Below are 25,841 nucleotides of genomic sequence, written 5' to 3' on the forward strand. Positions count from 1 at the left end.
ATTAATTTAGTGAAAGAAAGAAATCAGTTTTGTTTTTATAGCTATATTTTAGGCTGTGCTGCTTTTCAAGAGCATGCAGATTAAATTGTTTAAAGAATTCAAATTTGCATTGCATAGAAGACAAAACACCATAAAAATAATATTTAGTTCTGAGAAGAAAAAAAAACAGAATTGCAAGCTATAAAGTTTTAGATTTGCGAGATATAAACTTGCAATTTTGAGAGAAAAACTGAATTGCAAGATGCAAACTCAAACTCATAATGCTTTCACAATTCAGAGTTTATATCTCACAATTTTTCCTTTTTCCTTTGAATTCTGAGTTTACGTCACATTTCTGTTTTTTGTTCCCGCCATGGAATAAAAAAATGTGATTGCGACTTTTTAGCTCACAAGTAATTCTATGTAAAATTTCACAAATGTAAATATTTTGCAGTTCTGAATTTTTTTCTCATAATTCTGTTTCCATATCACAATTCAGTTCAAAATAGAATTCAATTCAAATTTCTCAAAACTTCTGGCACTTTTTCTTGCAGTTGTGAGTAAATCTAACACTTTGAACTTTTCTTCTAAGGATTGCAAGTTAACATCTCAACTCTGAGTTTATAGAAAGAAAAAAAAAAACCTCAGCATTGTGAGAGAAACTCAGAATTGGCAGAAAGAAGTAATTGTTTATTAAACTTTTTTTTTTTTTTCAAAACAAGCTTTCATAGTTTTTAGCTTAAAAAAAAGACAATCATGTAAAGTTCGTACAGTTATAGGCATGATTTGTATTTTATGTAATTGCATCAGGAGAGCAGCTGTTGTGCTGAGGTCAGAAGGACAATAGTACTCGGTCTGTAACAGCAGATGAGCTGATGTTTTCTGAGGGTGTTAAACAGCACTATCACAGATCGCTCGGGGTCACAGGTGACCGTGGAGGTCATGGTGATGTGACCTCACAGCTGCTGTAATGTGAGTGTTTTATTGTTCAGTCATGTGGCATTACAGACATTAACACACACACAAATAATTACAACACGGAATTGCACAATTTGTCACGCAGCGCTGCACAGATACAGACTGGCAGCATGAAGATCTCCATTCCATTTACAGTGGAGTAAATATCACACACAGGTAACACAACTAATAAACAGCATTTGTGTTAGATGAGTTATAGATTGTGTACAGTCATGGCCAAAAATATCAGCATATGATCAATAGAATAGAAATCAATAGAACATATTTCTAGAATCAATAGAAATATGATCAAAGAAGGCTGTGAAAATAAATCTGCATTGTTAATCCTTTTGATCTTTTATTTAACAAATTCACAAAAATCTAACCTTTCATTGGACAATAAGAATTTAAAATGGGGGGAAATATCATTATGAAATAAATGTTTTTCTCAAATACACGTTGGACACAATTATTGGCACCCCTAGAAATTCTTATGATTAAAATATCTCTGAAGTATATTCCCATTCATATTCACAATTATGAGCACTCCAGGGTGATTATGAACATGAAATTATCCAGCCATGGCTTCCTGTTTCACAGAAATATAAATAGGAGGGAAAACAAAGCCCAAATTCCCTTAATCATCCATCACAATGAGAAAAACCAAAGAATATATTTCTGATGTGCAGCAAAAGATAATTGAGCTTCACAAATTAGTGAAGTGGCTTTAAGAAAAGAGCTAGAGCAGTGAAAATTCCCATTTCCACCATCAGGACAATAATTAAGAATCAACATAAAATGTTAGGAAACTGCCTGGAAGAGGACGTGTGTCTATATCGTCCTAATGCACGGTGAGAAGGAGAGTTTGAGCGGCTAAAGACTCTACAAGGATCACAGCTGGAGAATTACAGAAAATAGTTGAGTCTCGGGGTCACAGCACCTACATCAGCACATGTTGTTTCAAGAAAAATTCTCCTTGCTCATCCAAAAACACACTCCAGCATATTCAGTATCAGACACGACTGGAACTTCAAATGGGACTGGCTTCTATGGTCAGATGAAACTAAAAAATGAGCTTTTTAGCAGCAAACACTCAAGATGGGTTTGGTGAACACAGGGATAAAAAGTACCCCATGTGTACAATGAAATATACTGCTGTATTTTTGATGTTGTGGGTCTATATTTCTGCTGGAGGTCCTGGACATCTTGTTTAGACACATGGCATCATGGATTCTATCAAATACCAACAGATAAAAAATCAATACGTGACTGACTCTGTTAGAAATCTTATAATGGGCCATGTTTGGATCTTCCAACCGTACAATAATCCAAACACAAACCTCAAAAACAACACAAGAATGGGTCACTAAGCACAAAACCAAGCTTCTGCTGGCCATTCCAGTCCTCTGACCTGAACCCTGTAGAACATGAGTGAACTGAAGAGAAGAAGCAGCAACATGGAGCTGTGAATCTAAAGGGTCTGGAGTGATTCTGGATGAAGGAATGGTCTCTGATCTCTTGTCAGGTGTCTCTAACCTCATCAGGCATTATAGGAGAACATTTAGAGCTGTTAAACTGGCAAATGGAGGTTTCAAAAAGTATTGAATAAAAGGGTGCCGTTAATTGTGGCCAACGTGTATTAGAGAAAAACATTTATTTCATAATGATATTTCCCCCCATTTTAAATTCTTATTATCCAATGAAAGGTTAGGTTTTTGTGAATATTTTAAATAAAATATCAAAATGATTAACAATGCAGATTAATTTTCACAGCCTTCTTTGATCATATTTACCAAGGGTGCCGATATTTTTGGCCATGGCTGTATGTGAATATTGCTAAATGCAAGTAATTTGAGCAAATCTCATTATATAATTAACGAGCTATACGATTTATTTGTAAATACTTTTGCTCCAGTCTTTATCTTAATTCATTAATGCTTCTTTTTATAATCTTACATCAAAACAAAATGAAATAATAACAAAATGATTACAAATGTAATGAGTAATTATATGGATATATTTGTGTATATATTGTCTATAGACTGATAGCAAAACAGCAACTGTACTAAATGGCAAGTAACACTATCTAATCTTGATTAACAAAAATGTTTATATAATCAGATTTGTGATCCCACATATTTCAGTTGGTATGAAATTAAAATTCAACCTATTTTCTATTTTTCAAGATCTTATTGTCTTATTTTGGTTAAATCATCCATGTATATTTTTATTTTTTTCTTATTCTTATTATATATAAACATACATACATACAGTATATGTGTGTGTGTGTGTGTGTGTATATATATATATATATATATATATATATATATAAATTTCTTTTTTTAGGATCATAATTTTTATTAAAAATGTCTAGAATCATTACTTTAAACCCCCAGTCATACAGACAGTTCTCAATCAATTCCTGATGAATAAAATCAACTGAATGACTAAATTAATGATTGTGATTAATGATCTCCAAATACAAAGTCCTAGTGTTTTTGCATATTTTAATGGCCCAAAAAGCTTAAAACAGCACAAATAGCATGAATTGAGTGGCAGGACAATCAGTTCTTGAACAATTGCTCATGGAAACTTGTTTGAAAACAGTTATATTTACAATTCTGCTTGCTGATGCTATTGGCACAGAAATTACACGCTTTATCTTGATATAATGATTAATTTGAATAAACTTGCTTGGACTGTCATTGTATCCATGCACAATAAATGTTAAATAATGTTTTTTCAGTATGTTTTTAATTTTATTTAACAAACAAATGGCACTGTTAGTTTATTTATACACACTCAGACAGACACAAGGCTGTTCCCGTGTTAATATGTGAACAAAAACAGGCAGAACGGGGAAAGTGGGTCAGACTCAGGAGCGGAAAGAGGGATGCTGGGAGAAGAGTGAAGGACGAAAAGAGAAGGAGAGAGAAGAGAAATATCCGGAAGGCATCGGAGGGAGAGAGAGACGCAGTCTTCAACCTTCACCCCTGCTAACATGACCTGACTGTCTGTCTCTCTCTCTCTCTCTCTCTCTCTCTCTCGAGGACCTGCGCTCTCTCTTGCATTGTGGATGAACAGAGCACTGTCTGTGAAGGGTTTTAATTATCCAGGTCAATGTAGCATTCAAAATACACATGGTTTTAAATTATTATTTATTATGTGATGATGTTAAACATTATATTATTATAATTAGATAAAGAAATTTAGAGAAATGTGGCATTACAGAGTTAGTTGTTATCCTCTACAGTGAATGGGTGCCGTCAGAATGAGAGTCCAAACAGCTGATAAAAACATCACAATAATCCACACCACTCCAGTCCATCAGTTAACATCTTGTCAAGTGAAAAGCTGCGTGTTTGTAAGAAACAAATCCATCATTAAGATGTTTTAACTTTAAATCTCTTCCGGCTGAGTCCATAATAACGCTTCCTCCAGTGAAAAAGTCCATCTTGTCTCTCACATCAAAATCCAGCCACATATTTGTTTAGAGCTGTTTTGGATTGTAAACGGTGCTTGATCTGTGCAGATTTCTCTCCTGATTCAGATCAGACCACTTTTTTCACTGGAGGAAGTGTTATTATGGATTATGGACTATATTTGGCCAAAAGTTTGAAGTTAAAAACGTCTTATTGATGGATGGATTTATTTCTTACAAATACGCAGCTTTTGTCTTCTCCAGATGTTAACTGATGGACTGGAGTGGTGTGGATTATTGTGATGTTTTTATCAGCTGTTTGGACTCTCATTCTGACGGCACCCATTCACTGCAGAGCATCCATTGGTGAGCATAGAATTTTAGTCTTTCTGCTGAAATTAAATCATAATTGAATAATCTCTTTAATTCTCATTCATGCCCTTGACAACAGCACATGTGAGAGCAAAAACAATGTAGGTCACGAGATTCCTAAGGTGCTTTTGTCCATCTACATATTGATTTTTTTTCGCCCCTTTTCATTTAATGATTGTAAACAAAAAAAAATCTGCATCAAAACATGCATCTTTGATTGGGTTTTTCGTAAATACCTGCATCACAAAGCACCCAGAATTAGTAAAAAATGTACTCAAATTCTGATTAATACAGGCCTGTTTTGATTTCTAGATATCGGGATATTAGAATAATGCTCAGTGCATGCCATTACAGCATGGTCAGTGTAACCTATAATCTCTAGAGTAATTGCAGTGCCTATACTTGCAATGTTTAATACGGCCACTGTGATATAAAGTGTGAACAGCATTGCTTTGCATGCTCTCTCTCTCTCTCTCTCTCTCTCTCTCTCTCTCTCATAGGAGGGTGTAGAGACTTTTTGCTGTATGTTAACCGATTGGCTGTTTCTTAGTTGTGTGCGCGCTGTACGGTGGAATAGCCTATTTCTCGTCTTTACGCGCATCTGGACGCGAGTGACTCTCCCCGCGTCAAACCCGATCATGAGGTCTCCGGGGGTCTTCATCGGTCTACGGAGCTGCTGGGTCACCGACGGGATCCGGTAATACGAACACCCCGCTCCATCCCATCCCACCCCACACCCACGCGAACAGAATCTGGGTTTTGCGCACTTGGCGCTGCTGCTGCATTCACTCTGCCGCGCGCGTACCGGTTCCGTGATGGTTCTGTGTCGCCTGCGCGTCTGATGACTCCGCCAGCACCGGCAGCAGCATGTCCTCGCGGAAGATCTCCTCCGAATCCTTCAGCTCCATGGGCTCGGACTACCTGGAGAGCCCCGGGGAGGACGGAGAGTGCCCGTTCTCGCGCGTCTTCTGGAACGGCAGGAGCCCCGTGGAGACGCTCTCGTGTCCGTTCGAGGACGCGGCGGTCAGCAGGAGGCTCGCCCGGCGTAAACGCGTCAATCTGGACTCGCTCGGGGAGAGTTTGAGACGTCTCACCTCACCGACGGTACCGAGCCTTACCTTACCACCTTACATTCAGTTCAACATATGTATGTGTGTGTGTGTGTGTGTGTGTGCGTGTGTTCATTTGCAAAAACAGATAACTCGGTTTTAAACAATTTCCAAAAATTTCCAATTAATCTCAATCAAACTCCAGTTTTGTTATTTTGATTAGGTTAAAAAATAACTAAAACATACAGCTAACTAACACAATAAAAACATAACAAAAAAAAAAAAAACATGATTTTGTATGTATATATACAGACAGCACTTCATATATACACAGAGATGTGTTCTTAACTATCTATCACACACACACACAAATACACATGTGCATATATACGCAGATGTGCTCCTGCTGTTTTCTCTTCATAAACTCAATATATAATGTACATATTTATAAATATATATGCAAATATATGATGTGGGTGTTTGTATAAGTACATAATGTATATATTACTATAAATATATAATTGATGCACATTTCTGAAGAGAAAACAGTGTAAATGCAATATATATATAATTATTATATTATTTTATGTGATAGAATGAGTGTAATATGTGTATATATGTATATACTGTATACACACATTACTGTAAATACTATGTAAAATTTGATGCTGGAGAGAAAATGGTGTGTGTGTGTGTGTATAGATCAATGGATAGATAGTAGGCTATACATACACATAGTGTGTATATATGGTATTTTAAGGCATAAAGCAAGTTTTCCTGTTTAAAAAAATAAAAATCATAGAATAGACTTGCGTATAGTACAGATAAATAGATGGATTGGTGGTATCTATCTATCTATCTATCTATCTATCTATCTATCTATCTATCTATCTATCTATCTATCTATCTATCTATCTATCTATCTATCTATCATCACATGGAGAATTTCCATGGTTACTTGAAGGGTTGAGAACATATATGAACTATCACCAGCGAAATACATCCACTCTCTCTAACCATTTACACCAGTATTACTAGTCTAGATGCAGTTAGAGTACTGATGATGATGATGGATTTGACTCGGTGCATGAGAGCGGATTATACGGCTCGTAAATCTCCTCCGAACAGCAGAACCGGTGACAGTGCAGATGTCTAAGAGCCTGATCCCTCTCACCGTCTTACATTCATAATGTGTGTGTGTGAATGGAGAATCAATGTAGAGCATTTGGTTGTTCAGGCCCTGCTGTGTTGTGTGTGTGTGTTTGTCAGCATGTATTCTTACATATTCATCATGTCTTATGTGTAGAACAGAAGTGTGTGTGTGTGTGTGTGTGTGTGTTTGTCAGCATGTATTCTTACATATTCATCATGTCTTATGTGTAGAAAAGAAGTGTGTGTGTGTGTGCGCGTGTGTGTGTGTGTACTGGTATATATGGTTTATGAGGACGCTTCCTGTGTCCCCGTAGAACAAAAGGCTTAAAAAACATACAAAACGGTGTTTTATGAAATTCGAAAATTGCCAGTAGATTCCTGTAAGGGGTAGGATTAGGTGTAGGGCAATAGCACATACTGTTTGTACCGTATAAAAAACATTATGCCTATGGAGAGTCCCCATAAACCTCAAATGCCAGACTGTGTGTGTGTGTGTGTGCGCGCGCGTGTTTTTGTGACATATGAGGACACAAATTTGTATAACGACATGGGTATGACGTAGGTATTACAAGGAGAAGGTGACTTATGAGGACATTTCCCTGTGTCCCCATATTTCAAAAGGCTTATAAATCATACAGAATGAGTTTTTTTGAGAAAGTAACAATGCCTGTAGTTTCCTGTAAGGGGTAGGGTTAGGTGTAGGACAATAGAAAATATGGTTTGTACAGTTTAAAAACCATTACGCCTATGGAGAGTCCCCACAAGTCACAAAAACAAACGTGCGCGTGTGTGTGTGTGTGTGTGTGTGTGTGTGAAAGGGCTGGATGACCTCTCGGTACACTGGGCCCTGGTGCGTTTGGGTCTCAAAGAAACACACACACTGTACTGCAGAGCCGCGATAGCGCATGCATCTCTGCATCAGAATGTTTGTGTCCTGAGATTCACTCCAGTGGATTTACTGTGCGTGTGTGCGTGCGTGTGTGTGTGTGTGTGTGTGTGTGTGTGTGTGTTACACTAGGCACTTGAAAATGTGGTTCATAGCAAACCAATTGCTCCAATGGCATAAATCCAGAATGTGTGTGTGTGTGTGTGTTTTTTTTAGCTGGATTATATGTAAAACACTCAGACCAGCTGTATACTATAAATGCTTGTTTTTTAATGCACTGGTCAGTTTTGAGATTTTTGCCTATTTTGCTTCCTTAACATGTCTTCTTTCAGACTAGCACAAGAAAACATTCAAACACACACATTTAAGTGTTTATTTTATTACACTTTATCTGTTTGCATCTGTAGATGTCAATTACAATGCATATCTTTACATGCATGTAATTTCTCTCTTAAAACTTTAATGTTTAATACAATTTTTTACGTTTTTTACAATAAGCTTTCACTTGTTAACATTAGTTAATTACATTAGTTAACACGAACTAACAATTTAAAAAAAAAAAAACTTCTAAAGCATGTAGTTAATTCCAACATTTACAAAAAAATATTAATAAAATCAAAAGTTGGATTGGTTTATATTTAATGGACCTGAGCTGACATGAGCAAACACTGTTATTGCATTAACTACTAATGAAACCTTGCAAAATATTACCATTTTTTGTCAACTACAGTGTTATGTACACTAAAAGAAATCTGGTGTAAAAAAACTTTCATTTCTCAAATTGCTATTAAATTTCACAATTAATTACAAAGAAATGGCAAGTAACATTTAATTATGCATGATATATCGAAGGAGAATGACTGAAATTGTATTTTCTTGTAAAATGTACTCCAAAAATCCAATAAAAAAAAATTACTTAACAATTTTTGTTTACTGTGCACACCAAAAAAAAAAAAGAGAAAAAAAAAGACAATTCTCACTCAGAAATTACTGGTCAATTTTACATTAATTACAAAGAAACAGCAAAACACAATTAAACAAAATTTTGAAGTAGAAAGACTGAAAGAGTATTCTTGTAAAACATTCTCCAGTAAACTTATTTACAACTTTGAAAAAATATTATTTTTATTTATTTATGCATGTATGTATTTATTTATTTACAGTGCAAGACAGGTTGATTGATTATGACATCAGCATCATCTGATCATCAGTATTTTCTGTAGTTTTCACTCACGTTCTATAAGCAGCGGATTATGTTTGCATGTCAGTTAAAATCATGTCTGTCTTATTTGGGGATTAGACAAAACAAATGTTCTCTGAACGCACACTAACATGCTCTTTAGAAGATAACATTGATCCTTTTGTTTTGTGATGATAGAGAGATTTACACTGAGTTTATAGAGCTCTGCAAACAATGAAAAGCTCTGTTTCAGAAGCTAGCCAACTGCCTACATAGACAACATTTTAGGCAACATAGATACTCCTCCTGATGCAAAGACTGGTCCCAAAGGTAGATGGTGACTTCATGATGCTTTCTATAACTAGTTTAAGTCGAAATCTAAGATATTGTTGCATGAAGGCAATCCCAACATGCATTGCAGCAATGCTTTTGAAAGAGGTCTTATTTGATCAAACATACAGTAAAAACAGTAATATTGTGAAATATTATTACAATTTCAAATAAGTGTTTTCTATTTGAATATATACTAAAATGTAATTTATTTCTATGATGCAACGCTGTATTTTCAGCATCATTACTCCAGTCTTCAGTGTCACATGATCCTTCAGAAATCATTCTAATATGCTGATTTGCTGCTTAAGAAACATTTCTGAGTATTATTCATGCAGTTCTGCTGCTTCATATATTTTTGTGGAAACTGTGATGCATTTTATTTTTCAAAACAACAGCATATATTTGAAATAGAAATCTTTTGGAACATTCTAAATGTCTTTATTGACAATTTAATGCATCCTTGTTGATAACAGATATAATTTCAGATGACTACACAAAGCATGAAGAAAATGAAGCCACTTTAAAGACCATAAAGATTTTTTGCACTGTGACATTATTTTCACAACAATCAAGGTAATTTTCCCCCACCTTCTCATTACCAGAGTGCGTTTTATTGTAATTCTTATGATTCTCTCCAGTGTTACGTTAGTATAAATCAGGTTTAATTTCTCCAGAGAGAGAGAGAGAGACTGCTGCGAGATCACTAAAGCAGATTTGGCCAGGTAAAGCTGGATTTGAGCTATTAAGAGCTTTCCTGAAATGAGGAGGATTTTGATTGGAATATTGTTGCCGTGGTAGCGTGATAAAGGGGTTGATTGGATAAGGCTTAAGGGTGTATTCTATTACAGGTAGATCAGCACTGTAAATCCCTTTAAAAAGCGCCAAATCACACAAACACGGCACAAACAGACAAATCCAATAGAGACTATTGGTTTACCATCACCTTTTACTCCATTCAAGAAATGGAGAACTTAGATTAGCCTGATTAGTTAGAACTTAAACTGCAGCTCTGTGGAACTTATTACTGAAAAAAGTGGTGTAGAAACAATTTTCAGAATCACAAATTGCTATTTTTGTTTTATTTATAACTTTCGAAAAAACACTTTTTACAGTCATTTTAATAGGCTATGTGCAACCAGAGGAATCTGGCATCAATGAATTTCCAATGAGAAAATACTTGTTTTTTTGTTTGTTTTTTTTAAGCAGCTGCATGTAGTTTTATGTATTTTTGTGACTTTAGAGCCCCCTACAGTTAAGCGATTGTAATTCACTGTCGTAAATATAGGCCTACCATGTACACGTGCATTTGTTGTTGCCGTAAACCGATCCGTTCTTTTCGCGGAATTTCGTACCCGCTCGTCAAACTTACACACTCCCACAAAAGATGTTTGGGGAAGAGTGGGAAAGTTTTGAAACTGAAATTTCAGGTAAAAAAAAAACAACAACATACAGTTGCTTTAACTTTTGATTTTGTTGTGTCTGGTGTCTTTTGAATCCGTTTTAATTAGATCCCGCGAAAGGAGCTCTCGAAGCGGAGCGGTGTTTGGACAAGTGCGACGAGAGTGCTGTTGTTTACCAGTTAAATCGTGTCTTTGTAGTGTCACTTGTGAATCTGGGTCGAGCAACTTCTGACTGCATTGTTATTCTTTTTTAGACCCAGACAATTCAGCTGGCCCTGCAGAGAACAGTGGAGTTTTACAGACAGAGGGAAATAAGGTAGTACATCCATAATGCCTTAGAGAAATTAGATATCCTTTATGTCTCAGTTGTTTCTCCTAGACAGTATTGAGAAAATAGAGTTTCAGATCTCAACAACGTCTCAAATTACACCAAGATACTAAAGTCTGCAATCAAAATGACAGAAGTCTGAATATGAACTCTATAGCCGCCTTTTTAATGTAAGGCGGGCATTGACAATTTGTGACTTGAATGTGTGGGACTTCCGGTCTGATTCCATTCAGTTATTTGACCTATATTTATTTATTTATTTACTTTTTTAATCAGGAAGGTCCCGTTGAGATACAATATCTTAGATAGGCAGCAAAGGACAAAGTTACAAAGCAATACATATCACCACACAATGAACAAACACAAAACGCAATTTTCTAAAAACAAAACAAGTTATTAAAACATGCACACTGTTCTATATAAACATACTTTAAAATATTTTTAAACACAGCGAGAGATGGTACAAATCCCTGTAGAAAAACAGTCTGTTATGCTGCTTGATATTGCAGATTGGTATTTGTTAACATATAAGTTTAATGTGTTATCATAATCATAAACATACTGGTTTGTAGCGCAAATAGTTTTACTCTTTATTGCGCTTTGTTATTCTTGTCATTTACCTGTTGCAAATTAATCGGAAGTCTCGCACATTCACAGGAAATTGTTAACCTCTTCATCGCAAGATAAGGTGGATGCTTTTACGATGCAGTATTTTGACACCAAATTCACATTTAAAATGAATTAAATTTCATGTGATGCCAAATAACAAAACAAAGTAACCAATTTTGAACACTAGATATAATTATATTGTTTCAATGTTTTAGGTTTTTGTCAAAAGTTGATGTTTGTAAAATGTGTGCTGTTTTCTTTACAATAAATGACAAAACGTTTTGAAATTTTGTACAAATGTGATGGCACGCATTATATACTATGAAGCAAATCTCACCTGCCTATTTTTATTTTATTTTATTTTAGCTCAAATTGTTTTGGACTGGTTTTCATTTAAAGTTGAATATAAAATATGTGACCCTGGACCACAAAACCAGTCTTAAGTGTCAATTTTTCAAAATTGAGATTTATACATCATCCGAAAGCTGAATACATAATCTTTGATGTATGGTTTGTTAGGATCTGACAATATTTGGCTGAGATACAACTATTTGAAAATCTGGAATCTGAGGGTGCAAAAAAATCCAAATATTGAGAAAACTGCCTTTAAAGTTGTCCAAATGAAGTTCTTAGCAATGCATATTACTAATCAAAAATTACGTTTTTATATATTTACGGTAAGAAATTTACAAAATATCTTCATGGAACATGATCTTTACTTAATATCCTAATGATTTTTGGCATAAAATAAAGATGTATAATTGTGACCCATACAGTGTATTTTTGGCTATTGCTACAAATATACCCCAGCGACTTAAGACTGGTTTTGTGGTCCAGGGTTACATATGTCTAACTTTATCCTCATGTAAGACGATGTGATATAGCAAATCTCAAATGCCTGATTTTTTAAAAATGTTGTCTTAAAATGTAATATACTATCATCCAGCTCTTTATGTAAAGTTAGATGATATAAGCATGTCCAACTTTATCTGCATGCATACAGTATATTCACGTACAGCGATATATACTATATTATTATCACCCAGCTCCAATCTGCTAAATGTGACTAAAAGACTTTAAGATCTGAATATATTATAAATGTTAACATCATGATTTTCTGTAAAGCTGTTTTGAAATATTGTGTATTGTGAAAAATGCTATACAAATAAATTTGACTAGACTTGACATGCAAACATTTAGAAATGAGACTTTTTGGGGTCTCATTTATTTCCATTTTTATTCATCCATAGGAATATCTTTTTAAATTTAAATGGATGAAATTAAGACCTTTAGTTCGACTCGGATATGAAGGAGGAACCTTTGAGCTATTAATATTTTCTTTTGATATTTTGGTTACACTTTTATCTAACTCACACCCTGGTAAATGTTAATTAAACTCTCTTTCTCTTGCAGTGGACAAGAGTTTGTACGAAGCTTGTCAGATGAGCAGAAGTGTTTGTTTGAGAACTCTCGCTACGACAGCCAGACTGACATCTCAGGAATACTGAAATACACAGCAACTATTTTAGGTAGGTACAAACTAGGGCTGCTCAATTAAGCGAAGAAATCAAAATCACAATATGACCTTTTGCAATCATTAAAAACTTGCAATTTAATTTAATAAATACAGTATATGTCATGCATGCCTCAGAGTAATATTCTGCATACTCAAGCGTACATGGGACTTTTTATGTTGTTTCAGTATTTGAATTTAGTTTTTTGTCTGCAAAGTGGTTCACTTTTAGCATGCATTGACAACATAAAGTGCATTATTTTGCATCATAAATGCAATATTTCTCATGATTTTTGACCGAATCGTGCAGCTGGAGTGCGCGCACACACACACGAAACGGCAAAACTTTGACCTCAATACACACTCACTGACACTTTCCTAAAAACTCCCTCCATTGCTGCAGTCTCCATTCCCGAGCTGTTGCTAAGATACTAACTCTGCCATCCCTAACGAGAACACATTTATAAATAAACCGCAATGAGCCATTTGAACTGAGCCCTGCCCAGCTAAACCTACTGCGCATCTCGCTTTTATGCAGCAGAGCCGCAGCGTTTCACGACGCGCTTGTGCTGCAGCGATTGATTATTTTGGTAATCGATGGTTTCGCTGGGGGCCAGACCTTTAAACTTTCCATCTTTATGTAAAAGCATGTTTATAAAACAGATAGTTCTGCTAAATACAGATCGCATGAGTTGCGTTCAATCCGATGTAAATGTCAGTAATAATCTGTGACTGTATGTTACGTGTTAAAACGCAATGCTGCTACGTTTATTAAAGCAATAATCCACTCGATGACGTGCATATTACCTCTCAAGTGCTGCATTGCTTTTACTCAAAGGTTACTGCATAATACAAATATAAATTTGTTTAAATATAGGCTACACCACTGTTCAAATGTTCGGGGCTGGTAAAAATTTTTCATGTTTTTAATAAGAAGTCCTCTTATGAAGTCTCTTAAGCTTGGAATAAAAAAATGAAAAAGGTAATGACTTTTTATCTCACACTTCTGCAATTGTGAGTTTACATCTCGCAATTCAGAATTTTTTCCTCTAAAGTTTATATATCGCAGTTCTGTTTTTTGTTTTTATTCCACCATGGAAATTACGACTTTTTGTGTCACAATTCAGACTTTTTTCTCGCATTTGCAAGTTTACATCTAACAGTTGAGTTTCGTTTTTGGAATTATGAATTCAGAAATGCGAGAACAAAAGTCAAAATTGTTAGATGCAATTACCTTTTTTTTTTTTTTATCCAATATTGGAAACAAGCTTCCATAATTCTGTTCACCAAGGATTCATTTATTTGATCAAAAATACAGTCAAAACAGTAAAGTTATGATGTATTATTTCACTATTATTACACATGATCCTTAATATGCTGATTTGTTGTTGAAGAAACATTTCTGATTGTTATCAATGTTGAAAACAGTTGTGCTGCTCAATATTTTTGTGGAAACTGTGATACATTTTATTTTTCAGGATTCTTTGATGAATAGAAAGTCCAAAAAACGTTTGTAACGTTTGTGTCTTTACTCTCACTTTTGATCAATTTAATGTGTCCTTGTTAAATAAAAGCAATCATTTCTCTAAAAAAAATAATTATTATTTAACAAATAATTAAATTAAAATGTATTAAACGTTTTATTATCAGTGTTAATTATTTCTTTTTAAAATCTATTTTGAACAGTAATGTATTTTAGTTTTTTATTAAAAGATCTTTTTTTTTTTGCATTATTTTTCACAGGCGTGGACTTTGCCGACATCCGTGGCCGATTTGGGGAGGAATTCTTCGGTTTGTGTCTGGAGGAGAACGAGAGGGTTCTGCGAGCTCTCGGAGGAAACCTACAGGACTTCTTCAATGGTTTCGACGCACTTCTAGAACACATCAGAACGTCCTGCGGCCGCCGAGCGTCGTCCGAGGCTCCTTCTTTCCTATGCAAAGACGCTCCTCAGGAGAGCGAAGAGACTAACGCGGAGAGCGATGTGGGACGGACTCTTCTCCTCCACTGCTTCAACCCCGATCCTACAGTGGGCGTGGCCATGCCAGGTTTAATCCGGGCCGCCGCCCGTCGCATCTACCAATCGGACGTTTCGGTGGAGGAAGCTCCTCCCACTTGGCTGCACACGGCCAATGAGGACGGTGAGCTCTCGACGGACTCCTCCCCCTCTTCATCCCCATCTCCGCCCTCGTCTTCATCTCCTGCCTGTTTGTCCTTCCTCATTCGAGAGGTCCGGACTCAACCCGCATCCTCGTCGTCGCACACCGCCGCCGCATCTCGCCAGCTGTCGCACTCGCCGCTGGATTTGCGCATCGGTCTGAGCACGTTTTGCCGGGCCTTTCCCTTTCACCTGGTTCTGGGACCCAACATGGAGGTCCTGCAGGTCGGGGAGGGGCTTCGGAAACAGGCCAAGAGCGACCCGCACCGAACGCTCACCTTCAGCAACAGCTTTGAGCTGGTTTCTCCCAGAATCCCCTGCTCCTTCCAGAACATTCTGCTCCGGCTGTCCACGCCGTTCACCATTCGTACACGACCTGACGGGTCGGCACTCGACAGCAGAGAGAAGGTAAGAGAAGTAATTTGATAAATGATGTGAATTTGTGTTGGTTTAGGTGCGAAACATGCAAGGGGTCATATGACGATGCTAAAAATAACATTGTTTTGTGTATTTGGTGTAATGTTATTATTATTATATTCTAATTTGTTTGGCTTCCTAAAACATCAGTGTGAATGTACATAATTTAGACTGAGACAGTATACCACAAATAAAAAGAGAGTTGAATCCCCTTTAAAGTTCAGGTTCAAGTCCAGTTAACTTTTCTTAGTTAAGTACGTGGGTCGGAGCTCTTAATTTTGAACTCTCAAAGTGCATTAGATAGAATAATTTAACTTTAAAATGAACAAAATTTTCATTTGTACTTCATGTGTATTTTTTTCTTTTTAAATATTGCAATAAATATCGTATCGCGGACTTTATATTACAATAATATCGTGTCGTGAGATTTTGATATCTCACGTTACATCCCTAGTTTACGTGGTTTAAGGTTAAAAAAGCACATTATTTTATACCACATACTGTACATTATTGTAGCTCCTCGCTTTCTGAAACGCGTCGATTTTTAGAAATCTCATCATTCTGAAAAGCGTGGTGTGCTCTGATTGGCCAGCTATCCAGTGCGTTGTGATTGGTCGAATACCTCAAGCGTGTGACAGAGATGTTACACCCTTACCATATTTGGGCGTGGATGAGTTTGAGACTTTAGTCTTTGCAACTTTATCTTATATATTCACGAACAGCTTGTAACACTCCAAAGACAAAGGAAAACTTGAAATCGCATCATATGACCCCTTTAACTCAACGGCATGCGCTGCCCAATGCTTTCAGCTCAACAACTGTCCAGCTATGCTATTATGTCCCAAGTCCAGGGAACAAGAAGGGCATAATAGACGTAGGATTAGTGATGGATTCCCAAACAAATTAAAGAAGAAATCGCTCCGGTCAGGGACCAAACAAGCACACCATTTACAGAAACAAAAACTGTTATGTTTATTAAAGATAATAAGTGAAACATAGAGAGCATCTCTTCGGAGTGGCCACAGGCCAACATAACAAACAAAAGGGATCTAGAACGAAAAAGGAGAAATTAAATAACCTAGTCAATTTTAAAAATAAAATACAGCCGGCTTACCTAACTTCCTAAACAAAAGCAAAACCTAAACAGATTCACACAAAAGAAAAGGGCAGGACACCCCTACGCTCTGTTTCACAAAGTGTGCCGTAACATTGAAGCTACTTCATATTTTAATCAGCAATAATTTGACCAAATACATGTTTTTTTTTTTTACTGTGATTCAGACTGTTTTGCAACCCGCTTGAACTCAAAAATGATTCATTCAGAATTTGTGAAAAAAATTAAGTGAAATAAAACGTAAAGAAAATAATATAGAAGTTGAAAAAATGTTACGTTATTTTGGAAATGTTGCCTTGGCAACTAAAATATGTTTTAAGTTGAAGTACTAAAATTACTTGAAATATTAAAATGCACTTTTGTTCATTGAAATTAAGATAAAATACCAATATTATAAAAACCTTAAACTAAAAGTAAATTTTTGAAATGTAGCTATGGCAACTAACTGAATTAAGTTTAAAATCACTAAAATTGATAACTTAAATATTTATGAAATAAAAAAAACTATTTAGAAATATTTGTGTTTCTCTAGGTCTGAAACACCCCTTTGTTTCTCATTTTTTTGTTAACCCAACAACACTGAGCTAATTTAAGATTTAAAGCCGCTTTTGTCACAAGTCAGCTGTAATTTAAAAAAATACATGATTTTATATGAATTCGGACTATTTTGCAGTCTGTTTGAGTGATTCATTACAGGGAACCGACTCCAAAATGATTCATTCCCAATTTGGGCCTCGTTGGTTCAGATTCTAGCCAACAGAAAATACCAGACACATGATAGGTACTTAAATTAGAAATAGCTTTATCAAATTGTAAAATAGATTTGATAGTTGTGTCTTATGCCACTTTCAAGTCCTTCTGGGAATTTATTTTACTGTCCACTTTTATTGTTGACGAAAACTATTAAAAACATTTTTTGTTAATTGAAATAAAGCTGATGTAAAATATAAATATTGAAAGCTGAAAAACGTAACTTAAATGTACATTTTGAAATGTTTCCTTGGCAGGTAAATGAAATAAGTTGAAGTACTAAAATTACAAACTGGAAAAAAAAAAATTAAAACCAAGCAAAAAATGACAAAAGCGCATAAAAAAACCCAAAATTAAACTAAAATTAAAATGAAAATATATTTTTTTTAGCACTGGTGCAACAAAATATATATCAAAGTCAGCTCTCGTGGTTTTGAAACAGTGAAAATGCATTAAAGCTAATCAGCATTTATAGTGACCCATATGTAAATCAGCTTCCTTCATAATCCTTTAATTGGCTGGAAGAAAATCCCAGGTCTCCCACTAATAATTACAACACTGTGGTGGTGTTCGTGTCCGCTCGTCTCGTAAATACGATCGTCCTGACATGACTTGAAGGCAGCGTTAGACAGTGGGAACGTGTCCTAATTACAGAGTTTGCCATCTCTGAAAGCTGTTGCCAAACCCGCAGGATTATTTCCTAAATCTGCGCAGATTATTATGAAATGATTTGGACAGAGATGCAGTTTATGGTCTGATGTGGTTCACCCTGGAGAGGAGCTTTACCAAACACACAGGGTTTTACAACTAGAATGGGAATAGAGCAGACACCACCTGCCATAATGAAGCGAGAAGATTCGGTTTGTGTGTTTAGGCTCAGTGCTGGCAACCGGAAGCTCGCTGGTTCGAATCGTGAGATATCAAGATACTTCACTAAATAGATTTTTAGCAGTAGTTTGTAAAGCATTAAATATAGATATACGTAATACATCCGCACTGCAAACCTAAATGTTTAAACATGTAAAAAAAATCTTTATTGAAGAATTTCTTGGCAATCCCTATGGAGAAAATGAATGGGAACCAAGACTGGTTTTGCTTCAAAACCCAGATTTAAGTGTCATTGAATCAAAAACGTTCAATTGTAATTATAAATAAAGAATATTCAATAATATATAAAGTTGACAAAATGTTATATTAGTATCCCTGAGATACCATTAGAGTTTTTATTAATATTTTAAATTAGTTTTTATTTTTATAGTTTCTGTTTTAATTAAAATTTTAGTTAATGTTTTAGTGATTTTGTTTTGTTTTTTAAACTTATTTTTTATTTTATTAATATTTTGGATTCATTTGTATTTGTTTTATATTTTCTGCTTTGTTTTTAAATTTAGGTATATTGAATTGAAGTCTTGGTAGTTTTGTTGTTCGTTTTTGTCTTTTTATTTCTCTATTTAGTTTGTATTATTTTTAATTTAATCTTTATTTTATTTCTTTTTTTGTTTTTGTGTCAGTACATCAAGTTAAACTAAATTAAATTTTTTTTTTTTTTTTTTTTAGAAATGTTGCCGTGGCAATTACCTGAAATTATAACCTTTTTTTTTTTTTTTCTTTAATCAGAACCTAGATTTATGGATTATTTGAAATCCTTAAAAACTTTGAACCATGAACTTAATAGAGTATGTAATAATATACAAAATGTATAACATGACACAGGATGAACAGGGAAATTGACAATATTCATTTAAGTTTATTTCAGCTTTTTTTTTCTATAGAGGAGTCAAAAATACCTTACAAAATTGTGAAAGTACTGGATACATTAAATTCAGCTGACTTCCAATTTTTTATGTCATTTTTCAACAAATCCTGTCTTTTTATTGTGATATCCTAACTATGCATGTTCATGACTGGTTGCATTGTATTATTCGCATTTAGCATTTTTCCTGCTGTCACATCAGAGCTGAAACTCTTTGCTCAGTGATGAATTTGAGAGTTTCGTCTCGGTTCCACGTCATTTAGCAGCAGCTTTTATTTTTACCCAGAGTAAGTTGCAGGGTGCTGATGGCAGGAACAGGCCGTCCCGCTGGAGACATCAGTGCCTCGCTCTGGGGTACAGTGGTGATTGTGTTAGGAGAAACTTAGGAACAAAGCACTTTTCTTCAAGCTGTGTGTGTGTCCTGAAGCTGCTTACTGGACTGAGGATGATAAATGTGAACAAATATGAATAAACAGCATAACACCGTGTCAGCACTAAAGAGCGTGATGCAATGCGACAAAAATAGATTATAATCAACGGTGTGGACAGCTGCATTCATTATCATGGGAGTGCTCGAGTTTTGTTTTATCACATCACATTGCATTTCTCAGTGTTAATGTAATAGTATTGTTAATGTTATTTTATGTTTTATATTTTTATTGTGCAATAATATGAACATTTAATTCGTTTATATTTTCTGTTTTTATTTTAACTGAAGTTTTAATAGTTTTGTTGTGCGGTTATATATTTTTTTATTTCTTTATTTTAATTTATTTAATTATGTATTTATTTAATTATTTCTTTATTTATTGTTTCAGTGCATCAAGTTAAACTAAATGAAAATGAAAAATGTTGCCTTGGCAACTACCTGAAATACAATAAGTGTTTTAATTATTTATTTATAATTATTTAATTATTTAAATTATATTTTATTTCAGTTAATGTCATTTTATTTAAAATAAGACCAATTTTTATGGTCTTATATTTTGACAGGTTTAAGTATAATTACCCTGGTATGATGCAACAAAAACTAAATCTGTCTTAAATAATGTACAAGAACAGATATAATGCTAAATCTAAATTCACTGTATGTTAAAAAATACTATGTAAAAGGTGCCCATATTGTTTCTGAATTGTGCATCTCTGCTTCAATTAGATTTTCAGATTTTCAATTAATGTTTACCAAGATTAATTCAGATCAGTGTTATTTTAGTATTATTTTATATACTGTTATAGTTTCTTATTAATATTTTGAATTGTAATATTTTGCATTTCATTTAGTTTAATTTTTTGCCATTTTGTTTTGTGCTCATGTAATTTTAAATTTTTGTTCTTTTTAAATATTACTATTTAGGTATAATTTATTAATTACTTATCATTTAATTATACATACATTTATTATCCCTGTATCTGATTTTTATTTCAGTTTTAGTTTATTGTTTATTTCCAACAATTTTTTTGTTAGTGGTTCTACTTATTAGCTTTCTTTTAATTAACAAAAATATTTAAAATGTAAATATTAAGTATTGATATAATTAAAATAGTCAGTTATATAAAATATAAATTAAAATATTTCTAAAAAAAAACAGTTTTTTTTTTTTTTTTTTTAAATTTTTTTTGTTTTGGATTTAATTAACTTAGTAAGCCTGATGCAGATGCAAACTGTACTGTATGTGACAGTGAGGTCAGATTAAAAAAGTCAGTTATATCAAATGTAAATTAAAATATTACATTTTTTTGTTAAAAAATTTGTTTTGGTTTTAGTGTTCTTTTGTTAATTTATTATTAAAAACAAACAAGCAAGCTCAGCCCAGGTGACAAAAACACAATAGTAACATAATGCATTGCTTTCCAAGTAACACAATTTTTATGGAGTAACACAATATTGTAATGCATTACTTTAAAAAGTAACTTTCCCCAACACTGGTGATAGAACTTGTGTTGAGTGTTTATTCAGAAGTATGAATTGTAACGCTCTCGCTCTTGATTAGCACCTCGTCGCGCTCTGGAGTGCAAATGTCTTTTTAAAGCTCTCCTCTTCAGCCCTCGTTCTCTTTAATCTGTTGTTCTTTGAAGGATGGTGTCGTCAGATCTGATGTGTGTAAACGTGTGTCACAGAAAGCCGTTTGTTGTCTTGTCATGTAAAACGCAGCTACATTTGAAAGCTCGAATCAAGGTGGCTTTGCTAACAGAGAAGATAAATAATTAAACAGAGGAACAGATGATGAAATGAAAGTCAGGTGTCAATGGCAGAAGCGTGTCTGATCTCTGCACCTGTAGAGAGACAAGCTGATTGAGAATTGATGTCGAATTGTTTGATTCAACAAATAATCTCCATCACTAGACTAGCAGCGTCTTTAATAGTGTTGTGAGTAAACTGTTGAATCACTCAACAGATTTCACAGCCAAAACAAGAGCTTGTTCGTTGTGAATATTATTTTATTAATCAACGTAATGAAGTGTGCTACCATCTATTTTTTCATCCATCCTCTGTCCGTCTATCATACTTTATTTTTCCATGCATCCATCATCCATTTTTCGTTCTATCATTTCATCCATCATTCGTTCGATCATTCCATTCATCTATTCATCTATCTATCAATCCATCCATCCGTCCATCCATCAATCAATCCATCCATCATTCATTCTATGCCTCCATCCATCCATCATCCATTGTTTTATCATTTCATCCATACATCCATCCATCCATTGTTCATTCTCTCGTTCCATCCATCCATCCATCCTTTGTTCTAACTTCTATCATTCCATCCAATCCGACCCTATATCATCCATCATCCATCCATCCATCCCATCTGACCCTCCATCCATCCATCCATTGATCCATTGTTCATTCTATCATTCCATCTATCCATCCATTCCTCCATTATCCAACCTGACCCTTCATCCATTCATCCCATCAGACCTTCCATCCATCCATCGATCCATTGTTCATTCTATCATTCCATGCATCCATCCGTCCATCCATTCATCTATCTTATCAATCCATCAGTCCATCCATCATTCATTCTATCCTTCCATCCATCCATCGTCCATTGTTTTATCATTCCATCCATCCATTGTTCATTCTCTCGTTCCATCCATCCATCCATCCATCATTCTAACTTCTATCATTCCATCTAATCCGACCCTCTATCCATCTATCCATCCATCCATCCATCCATCCCATCAGACCCTCCATCCATCCATCCATTGATCCATTGTTCATTCTATTATTCCATGCATCCATCGTTTGTTCTGTTGTTCTATCATTCCATCCATCCATCCATCCATTGTTCATTCAATTCATCCATCCATCCATTCATCTATCTATCTATCTATCAGTCAATCTATCCATCATTCCATCCATCCATTGATCCATCCATCCATTGTTTATTCTATCGTTCCATCCATTTCATCTATTCATTAATCTATCATTCTATCTTATTTTTTTTTATCACTTTGTTCTTTAGTTTTTTACTCTTCAATGTCTTTTTGACCCAACATTCAGTGTTTGTTATGACACACTTTGCTTGTACTGTAAAAGCGTAAATTTAATTTAATTTTAATCTACTTCATTAAACTCAAGCTGCAGTTCTGCATCCTCTTTTCTGCCTCAATGCAAATACAATTTAAACTCAGGATTTTAAAAGTCAATTCTGAATGACGCACAGCTGTACTCCGGCGTGAGAAACTTTTATTGAATTTCAACAAATAGAAAGGGATAGATATGGACTGCTTTAGAGAGAGAGCTTTTCATCTTATGTTCTGCTTGTGTTCACATCTTTAGATCCGACTGATGATGAAGATGTGTAGAGTGATCGATCCTGAACGGTTTGTTATGGAAACCTGTGTTTCTGTGAAGCCCGAGGAAGCATATGTCTGTATCTCAGGGCTGATTATATATTTATTGTATCGTTCTATAAACGGTTCCACCGCAGTGAAGCTTGAACTCTAGCCAGGACGGTTCCTGCAGGATTCTGCTGTGCTCAAACTCTCTCGTCGCAGGAGGCCGAGATCAGCAGCTGCTTCACTTAGACCTTCAGTGTTTGTGCTGTAATGGGTTTGTTACTCTGTGGGGCGAAATCCTTTAACAGTCTTGCTACTTTTGCATGTAAAAATCTGCATCTTAATCGCAAACTGCCTGCATTTCTGCTTAATCTATGTCATACATTTTAAATTCTTCATTTCTATGTAAATCAGAGTTACATGGATTGTGCCTTATTTACTAAAGTCAGCATGCGCGTTTGATTTGTGCTGTTCCAGCTGTTAAGGGCTTATGCAGTAAGTTATGGTTCAGTACAGCGGTTAGTATTTACTCTGAGTGTGGGTTGTGGCTGGTAAAGACAGCAGTTTAGTATGTGTTCAGTATCTCTAACCTAGTATCCTTATAAAATCACTAAATTGTTGCAGCATGTCAATGTGAAACTAGTACTAGGTCAACCGTGATAAGTGTTATAATAGTATTATTTATATATTATTGCATTTATTAATAGTTTGAATTAGCTTTTATTTTTATGTATTCCATTTTCATTTAAGTTTCAGTAATTTTGTGCTTTTTTTCAATGTTTCTATTCAGTGTCGTTTTAGTATAATTGAGATCCTATAATAGGTTTCTTTAATATTTAGAGTTCTTTTAATTTTAGAGTTCAATTTTGTTTTCTTTTTAAATTTAATTAATGTTTTAGTAAGTTTTTTATTAGTTTTTTTTTTGTTGTCTAAATAGTTCTCTTTTTTCAGTTTTAGTTTTTAGTACATCAAGGTAAACTAAATGAAATTGAGAGTGTGTCTAATACAAACACGCACGCACGCACACACACGCATCAGGCATTTAGAGGTGTGTCACTGTGAATTAGAAATTTACTAATTTACAAGGTTGCCATGGAGACCTCTAAGAGATGCGCGCGTGTGTGTGTGTGTGTGTGTGTAGACATGAACACTTGAAACATGAAAGCAGAACTGTATGGTATACAAGTATGTGCATCTGCTGGATGATTGTGCAATGGGTCGGGTTCACAGTCCTGTTATCGCCATAGAAACAGGGAACTTTCAGAGTGATGAGACTGAGTACAGAAGTGTACAGTCTCTCTCTCTCACACACACACACACACACGGCCCAGTCTTGCAGCACACTGCATTATTTAAGCAGAATTCTCCATCTCTGCATAATACATCTATATAGCCGGGACCGAGGCGAGGAAACACACACACACACACACGCATGATCGTAAATATACACACACTTCATCGTAATGAACTTTCCGTTCACACCTGAAATTCTCTTTTTCCTTCATCAGAGCATGTGAACAAGCAGACGGTGTGTGAATTCGATATCTCTGTCCTGTTACGTAACGAACCACAGGCCGTGATGAGCGCAATCTTTGCAGCGTCCTGTGAAAGAAGTTTAAGTTCAAGTACTAAAATGACTAAAACTATAACTGAAAGCTGGAAATGTGTATGTGTGTGTATATGTATATCTATTTATCTATCTGTCTATCTATCTATCTATCTATATATATATATATATATATATATATATAAACTAATAATTATGTTTTGTCATTTGCATTAGTTTTTTATTACTTTTAGCTTCAGTGTATTTCTTTATTTACATAAATTTGCTAAACTTAAAAGTAAAGCTAAATAGAAATATTTAGAAAAAACTAATAAAAAATAACAAAAGAACAACAAATTTACTCAAATTTAATGTTTTTAGATGTCTACATATATTTTCTTGGTTTTATTTATTTTTATTTTTATTAATTTTATTATAAATTTTTAGGTTTTAGTTATTTTAGTACATCAAGTTAAACTGGATGAAAATGAGAAATGTTGAAATATACTTTGCTGTCGCTTTTATATAGTTGATTACAGTTTGTTTCAGTGAATGTTTATTTTATTGTAATAATATTTATATTATTTGTATTTATTTGTTTTGTTTTTTTAATTTTAGTACTTCAACTTCAGACTTATTTTATTTCAGTTAGTTGCCTTGGAAACATTTCTAATTTTCATTTTTTAACTTGATGTATTAAAAACTAAAGCTGAAATAAAAAAAAATTATAAAAACTGTATAAACAACAAAAACAACCTAATAAATGTGACAAAAATACAACAAAATTACTACAACTTTATTTTTAAATTAAATTTTAAAATGAATGTGGAAAATGGACAAATTTGAACTTCTTAATATTTATATTCAGTATTAATATATTTTTATTTACATAAAGTCATGACAAAATAACATAACAAAATTACTAAAACATAAACTGAAATTAAAATGAAAACTGAAAATATAAATATAAAATCTAATAACAAAATATTAGTAATAATATAAGTAATATATCACAGAGGGATATGTTAGGCGTTGCTAGGTAGTGGCTAGGGTGTTTTTAATGGTTGCTGGGTGTGTGTTTTTTTTCTGGTTCAAGTAAAAAAAAAAAGAATCCTGAATATTCAAATCACTGTGATCTTC

The 25,841-nt window shown here is 34.4% G+C and overlaps 1 protein-coding gene across 2 annotated transcripts in view; it reads left to right on the forward strand.

The window, feature by feature from the left end:
- Positions 1-5,281: 5,281 nt before the first annotated feature.
- gucy1a2 (guanylate cyclase 1, soluble, alpha 2) overlaps positions 5,282-25,841 on the forward strand; it is a 38,894-nt gene continuing 18,334 nt past the window's right edge. Inside the window, exons 1-4 of one of the 2 annotated variants that reach the window (XM_058745225.1) lie at positions 5,282-5,833; positions 10,984-11,045; positions 13,080-13,195; positions 14,923-15,743. In XM_058745225.1, the coding sequence (XP_058601208.1) occupies positions 5,597-5,833; positions 10,984-11,045; positions 13,080-13,195; positions 14,923-15,743 (1,236 nt within the window). In that variant the 5' untranslated portion in view covers positions 5,282-5,596. Of the gene's footprint in view, positions 5,834-10,600; positions 10,757-10,983; positions 11,046-13,079; positions 13,196-14,922; positions 15,744-25,841 lie in introns of those variants that run through there. The other variant, XM_058745226.1, reaches the window with a different exon arrangement.

This window comes from Onychostoma macrolepis, chromosome 15 (assembly GCF_012432095.1).
Source record: "Onychostoma macrolepis isolate SWU-2019 chromosome 15, ASM1243209v1, whole genome shotgun sequence".
NCBI classification, from domain to species: Eukaryota; Metazoa; Chordata; class Actinopteri; order Cypriniformes; family Cyprinidae; genus Onychostoma; species Onychostoma macrolepis.